Genomic DNA, 12474 nt, shown 5'->3' on the forward strand with positions numbered 1-12474 from the left:
AGCAGAAGGTAATATTTTAGAAGACAGTTGAGGCCTTAAGCCTTGGGAAGTTACCCTTCATCAGTAGTCTATTTATTTAACACATACATAGAGATAGAGTTGTTCATTTTATCACCACATGCACTAACACTAATTTACTTGACGTAATATATCATGTAATGAAAGTAAAGCTGTTCGCTGCTGTTAAAATACAGGGAAAGGGTTTATATCAAAAGTTCATCTCCACTACTTTAAAATTACTCTGTTCTCTGTCTTAAAGTACTTATATTAGATTATGTAGATTGGAACCAAAAAAAGTCTAAATTAATTAAAACAAAATACAATTTTGTGTATTTATTTTGTGTTTACTACATCTTTTTCTTTGAGTTTACCACTCAAAATTACATTTTTCTTCATAATTTAATGTTATTTTTAGTAGCAAACACAAATGACAGATGAATATTTGATAGTAGTTACAATATGTAATGAAAGTAGGTTTTTAAGTTACAAAGTAGGTATTTTAACATCTCAAATAGATATTATAAGATCCTATATAGAGGTTTTAAAATTTTAAAGTGTGTGTTTTAAGATAAAAGTAGGAGTTTTAAGTTACAAAGTAGACGTTTTAATATCTGAAGTATGTATTATAAGATTCAAAATCGGTGTTTTAAAATCCAAAGTAGGTGTTTTAAGATATAAAAGTAAGTGTTATAAGTACTAAAACGGATATTGTAAGACTTGAAGTAGGTGTTTCATTTGAAAATATGTTTTTGTGTTTGTATCTCTCTAAAAGGGTGAATTTTTGAGAAAATCAATTGAGCTCGAGTTCAGTTTTTTGAATCTTTGCTTTTTTATATTTGTGCATGTTATTTTTTTAAATGATTATAACAATAATTAGAGAAATAAAGGGGAAGTTGTTTTTTTAATTGAATGGTAATGAACTAGGCTTATGAGTTGACCGTTACATCGAGAAACGATCTCGGCTTTCATTGTCGTTTTGCTATTGATGTTTTGTGATGCAAGAGGGGTCTCAATAGAGAAGCACAATGAGCGATCGCGTAGGGTCCCATCTTGGGCTCTTTTTCTAAACCCCTACTCACATATTAACTTTTAAAAAAATTACTACCAATTTCACCCTAACCTCATTATACGAATTGTCAAACTTTTATAACTAGCTAATTTCTTAGTGTATGTCTTGATCTTCTAATTTTTTAACTCAGAATCTTAAAAATAACTAAGACGACCCTGCATGATGCTCACTCTCATGCTCAATTTAGTCCCTTAACTTTACTTGTTCGAACGAGCTGCAAGCCAAATAAGCATTAAGCGGTAGTAAAGCATTGCTTTACTGACAAAGCGCTAGAGATGCGTTTAGGTACAAACAATAAAAATAATACGAGTAGCATTATAACAAGCAGTAACATTTCCTCGTTACAATACATAAATTTACTGCTGTCATATTAAGATAACCGTAAAAAATTACTTGGTCATTTTGCATAATTTGACCAAGGAAAGAGACAGCTAGGCATGGTCATATGGAATACAATGAAGTCTCGGCTATTCGAGATCCCAATGCAATGAAATAAGAGCTGCATTATATATTATACATACATCATAGTTGATATGGGGAATTAGAGGTGTTTATTTAGATCATTGGATTAATTTTAGGTTAAATATTTTGGGTCAGTTTGAAATCAGGTTTTGCGTCTATATATTGTTTTTTACATAATTGTAAATCATTTTTGAAGTCGAGTCAAATAGGGTTCCGTTACGAGGTCGAATAAATTTCGAGTTGTCGGGTTTGTTTTGAACACCTCTAGGCGGAACAAAATGAACAACTTTTTTTAATGCCTTGTGCAATTTCAAATATTATGAAAATTTTTAACAACTTTGTATCTTAAAACACTTAACATATACTACATAATTTAATATTGAGGTCCTAATTTTACACGATTATGTGTGATTGAAGATGTTGAACATGCTTAGAACCTGTCATGGTATTATACATTATACATTTTACATATTATTATACATTGTGTGAAAATGTGTGTATGAGAATGAGACGAATGAATAATCAGAAGCAAAGATAAGGGATGTCTCACAATTATATTGTAACGTGAATACCGCATAGGCTCCCCACTTCTAGAAGTCTGCAAATTTACACATGATTATATCAGTTTGATTCTACTTTGTCATTACCATTTTGATGTTTTAACTTTTCTTGCATATATTTCTACTCGTCTTGAACTGATTCCATGTAAATTCTTTGGTCAAATCTGATTATAAATTGGTTGCATGAACAATCCTGTGCTGCTGTGCAGGTGCCGGTGCAAGCCCAATTGCTTACTGGCCGGGTCAATTAAATAGTCGTAGAGCTACTCTTGTGGGAGACTGTTTATCAAGACGACCTCAAAATTAGAAATTCATATATTAATAATTTGTATTGGACTATTTGGCCTATATATAAGACGCGTCTCACAATGAGACTGTCTCATTCAACAAATTATGAGACCGTCTCACAATGAGACAGGTCAATTGTATTGATATGCTTGTGTAACATTGCTTAAAATAATCAAATCTAATACCTTTGATAGTAATCTCATAGTATAAAGAATAAAATATATGCATCAAGATAATTAAATTTTATTGTATAGATACAATTTTGGAAGAGCCCAAATTGGTCAAATTGGTTCAATGAAACAATTACTCAATCGCCTTCAAAATTTTTGGCGTGGCAAACAATACATAAAAGAATTACTGAGATTACTGTCAATTCTTATTCTACTAAATTAATATCCAAAACAGCCAATGGTAGCTGCTGCTGAATATGAAACAACTTCCGCTGTTTCTAACAAATTAAATTCCCTTTGATACGTGAAAGTTCTGTACGTATATACAAGATCAACTATCATATGAAATCGGGTTGGCCAGTTGAAGTCAAGCACCGATGCCACATACGACTCTTAGGATCTACAGCTCTTGGGTATTTTATAACTTCGGGTATAGGAAAGTAGGCATAATGAGTGTTGCACAGGCCGACAGTGATACCACTGAATCCAGCGAATGCACCATGAACCTGCAAAAATCATTCACTCCTTTAAGTCCGACATCTAGACACACATCTGAATCGCAAGCTAAAACAGTCAGCAGTTTGGTGGTGGCAGTTAACACTTAACACCATCTTTCATCGAGCTTTGCCCCAAAACAGGACAATTACCCAGTCATGAAGCATTACCAACCATAAGGTCTGGATACCTAACATACATACATCCAACGTCCAACAAAAAATGAACAGGATAAATAACCAGGTAAACAGAGGAAACAGAGACTTACAGCATTTTGCCCCAAAACAGTGCACAGAATACCGTCTGAGGCATTTGCACGTACTGCACGAATCATGTATGTCGGATCAATGTATTTGACATCAGCTGAAGTTCCACGCTCCTTAAAATATTTCTTTATCTGAGGTTCATCGAATAAGTCAACAAGTAAAAAAGATCAGTCAAAGATTGTGATCAAAATAACAGGCAACATTTAAATAGATACTGCAGCCATTTGCCAAATGATTAAGGTTTACTCTGAAAATTTACTCCTATACAAATAGTATTTGAAACTCAAAACCAAAATCTATACATATATTAGGCAAACAGTGCCAAAACTCACATACATTAGACGTGTCCACAAAATTTCCTATTTTAAATGAACGAGGTGAAGTTTTACATGTATGAGCCAGTAGAGCCGTCTTGAAAAATTTGGGCCCTGTGCAAAACTTTCATTTTGCGACTTATTTATGGTAAATATATTTATTTTATTAATAAACTTAACATATTTATTTTTTTATTAACTTTTTCATATACGAGAGAAAGAGGGGGCCCTATGCGGTCGATCACCTCGCACACCTCAAAGACCCCTCTGCAAAGCCACCATGATTCTCTAGAAATGCTACATAAATTTGTATTTCGACTACAGCCTTAATCTAAACACGAGAAATTTCTTAATTCACAAGAATAATGCAATATATCACCTTTTGAAAGAATCCTAAGCATACAAATAAGCTTGCATTTTATGAATTCGATTACAGCAAAATTCGAACAGACTTCTTCAATAATTGAGGATTATAGAAGTGTTAAACTTGAAACATTAACGACACTTGAAAGGAAAATAAAACAACACTAACCTCTTGTTGAAGATGCACGCCAATATCTCCAAGAATAGCATTACCAGATGCATCAGTGGCGTTAGTATTCTCCAGAAGGTTCTGAATTTCACAAAATGAAAATGGTAATGAGATGTACTAATTATATATTTCAGTATTTCATACACTAGTAGCTTTCTTTCACTATTGAATTACACATTCTCTATTGTTTGTTAACACCTATTCATAAGCCTCAGTTACATGTAACATTAATAGAAAGGCCAAAATTATCAGTGGCTCTATAACGTTGTCCAAGTGCATGCAAGAGCATTAAATGACTAATGAAGCCAACAAAAACATACCAGTGCAGCCCCTTCGGCTACACAGATAACAGCTGATCCCTTCGTCTCAAGTAGGTACTCGAGATGCCTTAAAATACCATGTGGACCGTGTATATGGAATGGTACCTTATACAAGTAAACAGATAATATCTTCAGTAAAAAGTTACCGCACATAAAATCTATTATTGTTAAATTTCAACAAACATACCTCTGGTATCAAACATATATCAACTTGACCACTAGCCAGAGAAGCATGCATTGCTATAAAACCACTGCTTCGACCCATCAATTTTACAAGACCAACACCACGGTACGCACTATGTGCCTGTTATATATGATCCACAAAATGTAACAAAAAAAGTATACATTATCAAAACATTTCAAAAGGTGATACGTATCTGATTGTACCACAAAGAAAGTGCATGAGATAAAACAAACATGAACGCGATTAAATTAAGTAATTCTACCTCAATGTAGGCCGAGTTAATAGCTCTTTGTGCTTCCTCAACTGCCGTGTCAAAACCAAAGGTTTTATCCATAAGTAAAATATCATTATCTATAGTTTTTGGTACGCCAACAACAGCCACTTTCAATCTTCTCTTTCGACACTGTGCACCAAAGTAAGTATAAATAATGTGAGTTCCTTACGAGACATAAGGAAACAACAATGCCTACAGATAGAATTTGTTAATAGGTTTTTGAAAATCAAAGAAAAATGCTTAAGTCAATATCTGAAGACAATTAGGCTCGTGAATAATTTTTTTATTAGAGAAATGTGTGCTCTATGTACACAGATCAATGAAAAAATGTGGAGAATGTGGATATAACTCCTCAATATCCTCAAATAGCATGAAGTGTGAGGATGTCAAACTCATCAGTTGGTGGAGGTTTGCATTAAGAAATACAAAAATCTTGTTGATATGTTACTTCTTCATAATCCATCCATTAGAAAAACATAAGAATTTATAAAGATATTCCTAAAAGTTAAAAGATTAGACAAAGATCTATTGAAATGAAACAAATGTAAAACTTCTTGTAGAAAAAACAATGTACATGCCATCGATAACCTATTCTTGCAGGTACCATATACATCTATTTCTTTCCATAAAGATGCTTAAATACGACATTTCTTTCTATGAAAATCACTTCCAATAGGTTCACAAAAATGCATAATATAACCTTCAATTGATCATCAATTTGTCAATCAAACACTGAGATTGATGTCTTTTACCATCAAAAACCATTTAGGGTTGATTGAGGATTTAAGGGTCAATTTTTTTAGTTGTTTTAGCTAAAGGAAATGTTTACAACTAAAAGTCTCACTAAGGTCAAAAATTTATAATACAAATTTGAAGGTGTTAACTCACAAAAGGGTGGAGAAAGGGCATAGGTACTCTTTGAATGAGTTTCCTCTAATTAGTGAAGGAAATAAAGGAAAAGAAATAACATAAATGATTGAAGTTCGACAAATAGCACAACTTGACTAAAACAATCATTAAAAAATTATAGAAAAGAAATTGATATATGTTTCAAACCTCGTCATGAATTGCTACCGCACCAGCATGTGTTCCATTTCCACCTAAAACAAAAAGCATATTGATTCCTCTTTCCTATAATCAAGCAAGCATCAAAGACAACAAATATCAAATATAGCATACTCTAGACAAGTATAAATTAGAATGAATCAACAAATATAAACTTTACTCACCTCCATGTTATCCACGATTTCTCTTACACTTGGTCCACCACGTGAAACTCCTAATAAACTACCTCCAGATAGGTGAATGTTTTGCACAACCTTCCGCGAAAGCTGAAAATAACATACATATGTTAGAACTTCAAGATGCATAGACAAATAAACAATTCACTTATAAAGTCTGAAAAATTAACATATCATAAAACTTACAGGCATCAAATTTAAACCTTTGTCTGTGAATCCACGATACCCAAAAGGAATACCAACAATGTTCTTTACCCCATATATGTCTAGTGTGATTACAATCTACATCAAAAGGAAAAATCAGAAACGCATTGGATAGTATTAATAATATAAACCAGAGTTTTTCATCATCCGAGCTCATTTACTATCTAAAGTTAAATCTTATAAATCTACCAAGAATGTCATACTGTCACATTTATATAAAAACCACTACATCAATAAGGCCATAACCAACACATAAACTAGGTGTTATTCTCTATGTCTATAAATTAAAGATAATTTTTCAGATCACATATCTAATGAAGAAAAAGAGATAAAAGGAAATAAAACATCCTTTTACTTTTTTGGAGACTTGAGATTTGGAGATAAAATCACCTGTCTAATGACATCGTTAAGGCCAGGACAGAGACCACCACATGTAACAATTGCGGCATTAACTTCTTCTGGTCTAAAATATATTTCTTCTCGTGGCCCAGCACGATGAACCCTAAAACATATTGCGTATCAAAATTAACAAAACTCATGGTGAACATTAAGTAAGCCAAAATCATTTAGAAATACAGTCGAGAGAAACATATGCAAGAGTAAGCCTATGTTATTTGGACTCGAGCACTGACGTCGGGTATTGGTACGTGTCCAAATGTCAAATACGTCTAAATATTCAATTTTACACCTAAAATGAAGTATCTAAGTGCCATACAAATGTCCATTGGACACGGGTACGTGAAGCAAAATAAAGAGTCCAAGTAATATAGGTGTACGCAAAGATAACACCAAACAACATGGTTGATATTGGTGACTTACAAATACATACAGATGACTCGCACTACATTTAAGCACGAGCACCTAAATTATATGTTGGATTATCAAATGTTAAAAAAAACACGTACCATTGTTCCACCCAGGTACAATCTGGATCAATACATTCTGCACCAGCAGAAGTCGGAGAGGAATAGTTTATAACCTAAAATGCAAAACCAAATTTTCAAGTTTATGGTTACTAATTTGTATTAGTAAAACATTTATACCAAACACAAAGAAATTGATTTTGCACCTTTAATAAAACTCTGTCACTATTATTAATGTATCCATCCCATTTTTCGTCCGACGGATAGCCACCTGAAAAATCTCTGCTCACCGGAGAGCTAAACAAGAAAAAAGAGTATGAGGTGAACAAAACAAATTGATGAATTTCAACAACAACTTTTTTACTTGCAAGACTATGCCCATCTAAAAGTTAAATCAAAATTCCAATAAGACCCAATTTTATTTCATGTACGAAGTTAGAACCTATCTAAAATTAGCGGCGTAAATGGTTTCTACAAGGCTATAACTCCCACTCTGATTTAGAAGTTTGTTAATGCCGGTATGACAAAATGAACTCAAGTAAAAGCGGTTTAGCATAGGTAGAGGGGTAGAAAACAAAATCGATGATCCGATATTTATCAGAATTTGTAACCAAAATCCAATTTGACTCGACTTCAAAATAGATTTATAATTATAAAAAAATTATTTGTAGACACAAAATTCAATTCTGAACCGACCCAAAATCAACCCGAGAGCATTTCTAAGTATTGATATTATCAATAAAAAACGAAAGGGATTTTTCTGAAGGACCACCTGAATACATATTTTGTAAAATTAGGTATAGACAAAATTATGATCAATATCACTAAAAGCAAACTCTTAAGCCGCGAAAATTATACGTCAAAAAACCAAATCATAAACAATCCCATTGATTAACGAATCGCAAATAACATAATCTCGCTTAATTCTTAAAAAGACTTCTAATTGATGCTTAAACCCTAAAATAATTTTCTATTAACTTAAAATTACCAACAAATTCTAATATAATTCTCCCGATTCTAGTATCACAAACAAAGATTAAAGGATAATTAATGAAGCAATCAATAAATCAACTGAATAAACAATTATTTCTCTAAAAAAAAAATCAAACAATACAAAATAAAATTAAAATTACCGCATTCTTAGGCAAAAAGTAGAAGGAATTGGTTTGAGATCTTTAAAAACATCTTTAAGATGGGGCAAATTAAACCTTCGTTCGAAATCCTGTTGATATTTAATGCTCCATTGTGGATCGTTTAAATCAATTTCTTCACTCCCCCAATTCCTACCTTCAGAAGACATTGACACTCTGGTGCGATTTCCATAATTAGCCATATTTCTGGAAAAACAATGTGGAAACCGTAAATCTCCGGTAAAATTGTTAACTGAATTAGTAAGCGGGGTTAAATTGGAAGTCATTGATTCTACTTTAGAGAGAGAAAACAAGGTATTAGGAGAGAGAAGAGAAGGGCACGGATTGGTAGTGAAGAGAGCCGGTGAGAATGTGAGAAGCTGGGTTTTAAAGCAAAAACTGAAACTGAAAATCGAAAAAGTCGGGAGAAAAAGCCATAAACAACCAAAGACATATCGTAAATTATAGGAGTAAAATTCAAAGTCAAATACAAAAAAGAATATTACTCGGACTCCTATGGTCTCCTACCACTTGTAAACTTCTAAACTGACGGGAAACGGTCAACTTATGTTTCACTTTCAACATTGGATTCGACCCATCTAAGTTATGGTCAACTTATTATAACGGGTAGTTTCATAAATTTTTCTATTTTAGAATATTTTTTATTTTTAGAAAGTTTTTATCCTACTTTTACCCCTTAAAACCCCGTTTTCTTTTAATGTACCCTTTTTCTTTTATTTATAATTATTTTATCTTTTATACTTTCAATACAATCATTACTTCATACTACTATTTAATTAAAATAATACCCACTACAACTAAAGATTCTCTGAAAAACCCAAAGTGAAAAACCCAATTAAGTACAACCTCACATTCTCATTTGTATATTGTATTCATTCACTCATCTCGTAATCAATTCATTTAATCTTTAGTTCATATCAAAATAAACTAGTCTCTAGAGAGACCGTCTCTTTGAGAGATGTATCTCAAATCCAGCCCATTAAAAATTAATGCCTACGTACGTTATTCTTAATGCTTATTTATCGTATCCTTAATATCTACTTTCAATGTCTTAAATGTCTACTTACATCATTCTTATTGTCTAATTACAATATTTTATAAATAATATAATAAGCCAATCCAATTAAAAATGGTCTTTCAAAAAACCGTCTCTCAAAAGAATTTGTATACCCAAATTAAGTTTTAACTCAAACTCCTAATACCACAACTAAACATTAAATTCTATATTTCTAGGTCATATAAGACACATTAAATTCTATAAATTCTTGACAAGGGAGCCTAAATACAATTTGGAGCATATGCGGCATAACTTCAGGTAAAGACATGCTCTAAAGCTTATCGTTTACTCAGACCGCTACTATATGAGTCAAATAGCACATTTTATATATAAATATTGTGAGGATATAGACTCTTTTATTATCGTCCCATTAAAGATATACAATCTCACAAAAATAGCTCAATTTAATTAATACATGAGGGTCTTAACTCATTTCTTTGGATTTATGAGTTGGAACTGGTTTGATTATATAGAGAGTAAATCGGATAAATTATGTAAATTATGTTAATTAATATAATTAAATTGAAACAATCTAGATAAATTATGTGATAACTATGATTGAGACAAAGAGAATATATCATTTAAACAAGGTCGTATTATATTTAAAAGAACTTAAATTTTTAATTAGATTCGCACAACATAATATGGTGTAATTATATTATATAGAAAATGTTTTGCAGCTTTGGAGAGCAAAATCAACTGACTTTCAAAATCTACAACAATGAATTAATCCTAATATTAATACATACAATTTTAATTAAAAGATTAAATGCTAAAAATTATGATTGATGTGGAATGCCAAATATTATATTATATTATTTATTTAATAATTAGCAAACATGTGGATTATGTGATTGATAAAATGTCATTTATTATTATGTGGTTATGACCGAATGTATATTTTATGATTTAAATAAGTTTGCAAACATGATGAATTATGTGATTGGCAAAATATAATTTGACATGTATTCTATGTTATGGATTTGAATGAGTTAGCAAACATGTAGGCAAAGTTATTAAAACCAGAATCATCTTACCTAAAAATGATAAGGAGTAAGATATTACTAAATTAGATCGTAAGATTATAAAATTCATAATTATATTTTGATAATGTCGTAGGATAATTAATTACTAGTTATATTTGTTTATTTTAGTTCATCTTTAAAGTTTTGAGATGTAAATAAAAATTTTTTAATTTAATTTTTTAATTAATTAAAAGAAATAATTATAATAATTAATTATAAATTGTAAATTAGTAAATACATAAATTCGCATCAATGTATTGACAATGTATTTTATAATCTATACTAATATAGAATCTTGTGCAATGCACAGAGTTATTAGTATTAAGATATAGAATTATTATGATTTTAAAAAAATATTTTTGTTATCAAATTGAAATTTTCATATTAAGAATGTTATAATAATAATAATAATAACAATAATAATAATAATAATAATAATAAATTATTATTATTATTATTATTATTATTATTATTATTATTATTAATTAAAATATAATCATACTATACTATTTTGATGATAGATATATTATACTATACTAATTGAAAATTTCATATATGTTTTTTATGCTATATAATAGAATAAAATTAACTTTAACTTATTTGGCTTAATAAATAGAGCAATTATTTATTTAGATTATTCCATATGGCAAATCTTTGTAAAAAAAAAAAAAATTCTTTTAGTTAATTGTATGATATTTAGTTCAATAAATATAGCAACTAATCAATTTGATTTTTACATGTGGCAAATCTTGTGGAATATCACATAGAATTTTCCAATCATTTAAGTTAGTTGTATGATTTTTTTTCTTTCCCTCGAAAGTATACAATCTCCCCCTTTGAATTATTCGGAAAGAAAATTTGAGTGATATTTAGGAGTATTTGACCTCTCTTGTGGAAGGTAATTATATGATGGATAGGATAAGAAACCAGGAATTCAGGGAGAAGTTAAGGGTTGCACCTCCCTCTGCAAAGATGCGAGAGAACAGGTTCAGATGGTTTGGGCATGTGGAGAGAAAACACACATGACGCCCCAGTAAGAAGGATCGAATGCATTATAGTGGAGGGTAAGAGAAGTCGAGGAAGACCTAGGAGAACGTGGGAGGAACAGATTAAAAGTGACATGCATGAACTTCACCTCTCCAAGGACCCGACCAGGGATAGGGACAGTTGGCGGCGCCTTATACACGTCTTAAATTACTAAACCCCTCCCTTTTACCCATCGTTTATTATTGTTCATTGCCTTTAATTATCACTCTTTACCTCCTTCATTACTTTTATCTTTATTTTTAGTTATTTCTACGTATTCTATTTATTCTATTTGTAAGTTGCAGGTTTCTCTCTCTTTGAAGACCTTTCTCGAGCCGAGGGACTCTTTGATCGCACTTTTCTCTATGGGTATGAGCTGTTGTCGTTCTTTCCTCCCCAGACCCTTATCATAGTTTTCTATGAGCGGGATACACTGGGTATGATGATGATGATGACGACGACGATGACCTCTCTTGTGCAAATATGGTAATAAGTTATGGCATGTAATAGAATAAAATCAACTTTACCTCATTTAGTTATATATATATATATATATATATATATATATATATATATATATATATATATATATATATATATATATATATATATATATATATATATATATATATATATATATATATATATATATATATATATTTATATTTATATATATATATATATAGCAATTAGCTATGTTGATTATTTCATGCGGCAAATCTTCGTCGACAGTTCTTTCCAGTAATTGTATGATATTTAGTTTAATAATTATAGCAGTTGAACAATTTGATTATCACATATGGCAAATCATTGTAAGGATGCCACATAAAAATTTCAATCTTTTTAATTAATTGTATGAATTCTATGTAAGTAAAAGCTAGAATGTAAGAATTTTTTTAATGACTGAGACTACTCTTGACTCTTGTGGGATTGGATCATTAGATTATAGAATTGTAGAATTGAGTTATGATCC

General features: G+C 30.9%; 1 protein-coding gene across 1 annotated transcript; it reads right to left on the minus strand.

Annotated features, from left to right (window-relative positions):
- Positions 1-2586: 2586 nt before the first annotated feature.
- Positions 2587-8841, minus strand: LOC130807748 (ATP-dependent 6-phosphofructokinase 5, chloroplastic). The gene is made up of 13 exons (XM_057673069.1): positions 8376-8841; positions 7449-7539; positions 7285-7358; positions 6770-6881; positions 6362-6457; positions 6164-6265; positions 5991-6065; positions 4923-5063; positions 4664-4780; positions 4477-4581; positions 4157-4237; positions 3313-3441; positions 2587-3055 (listed from the first exon to the last, which is right to left on the minus strand). The coding sequence occupies exons 1-13, from the start codon at positions 8657-8659 to the stop codon at positions 2888-2890; spliced, it is 1575 nt and encodes a 524-aa protein (XP_057529052.1). The 5' UTR covers positions 8660-8841; the 3' UTR covers positions 2587-2887.
- Positions 8842-12474: the final 3633 nt, after the last annotated feature.

The sequence above is a fragment of the Amaranthus tricolor genome, chromosome 3 (assembly GCF_026212465.1).
Source record: "Amaranthus tricolor cultivar Red isolate AtriRed21 chromosome 3, ASM2621246v1, whole genome shotgun sequence".
NCBI classification, from domain to species: Eukaryota; Viridiplantae; Streptophyta; class Magnoliopsida; order Caryophyllales; family Amaranthaceae; genus Amaranthus; species Amaranthus tricolor.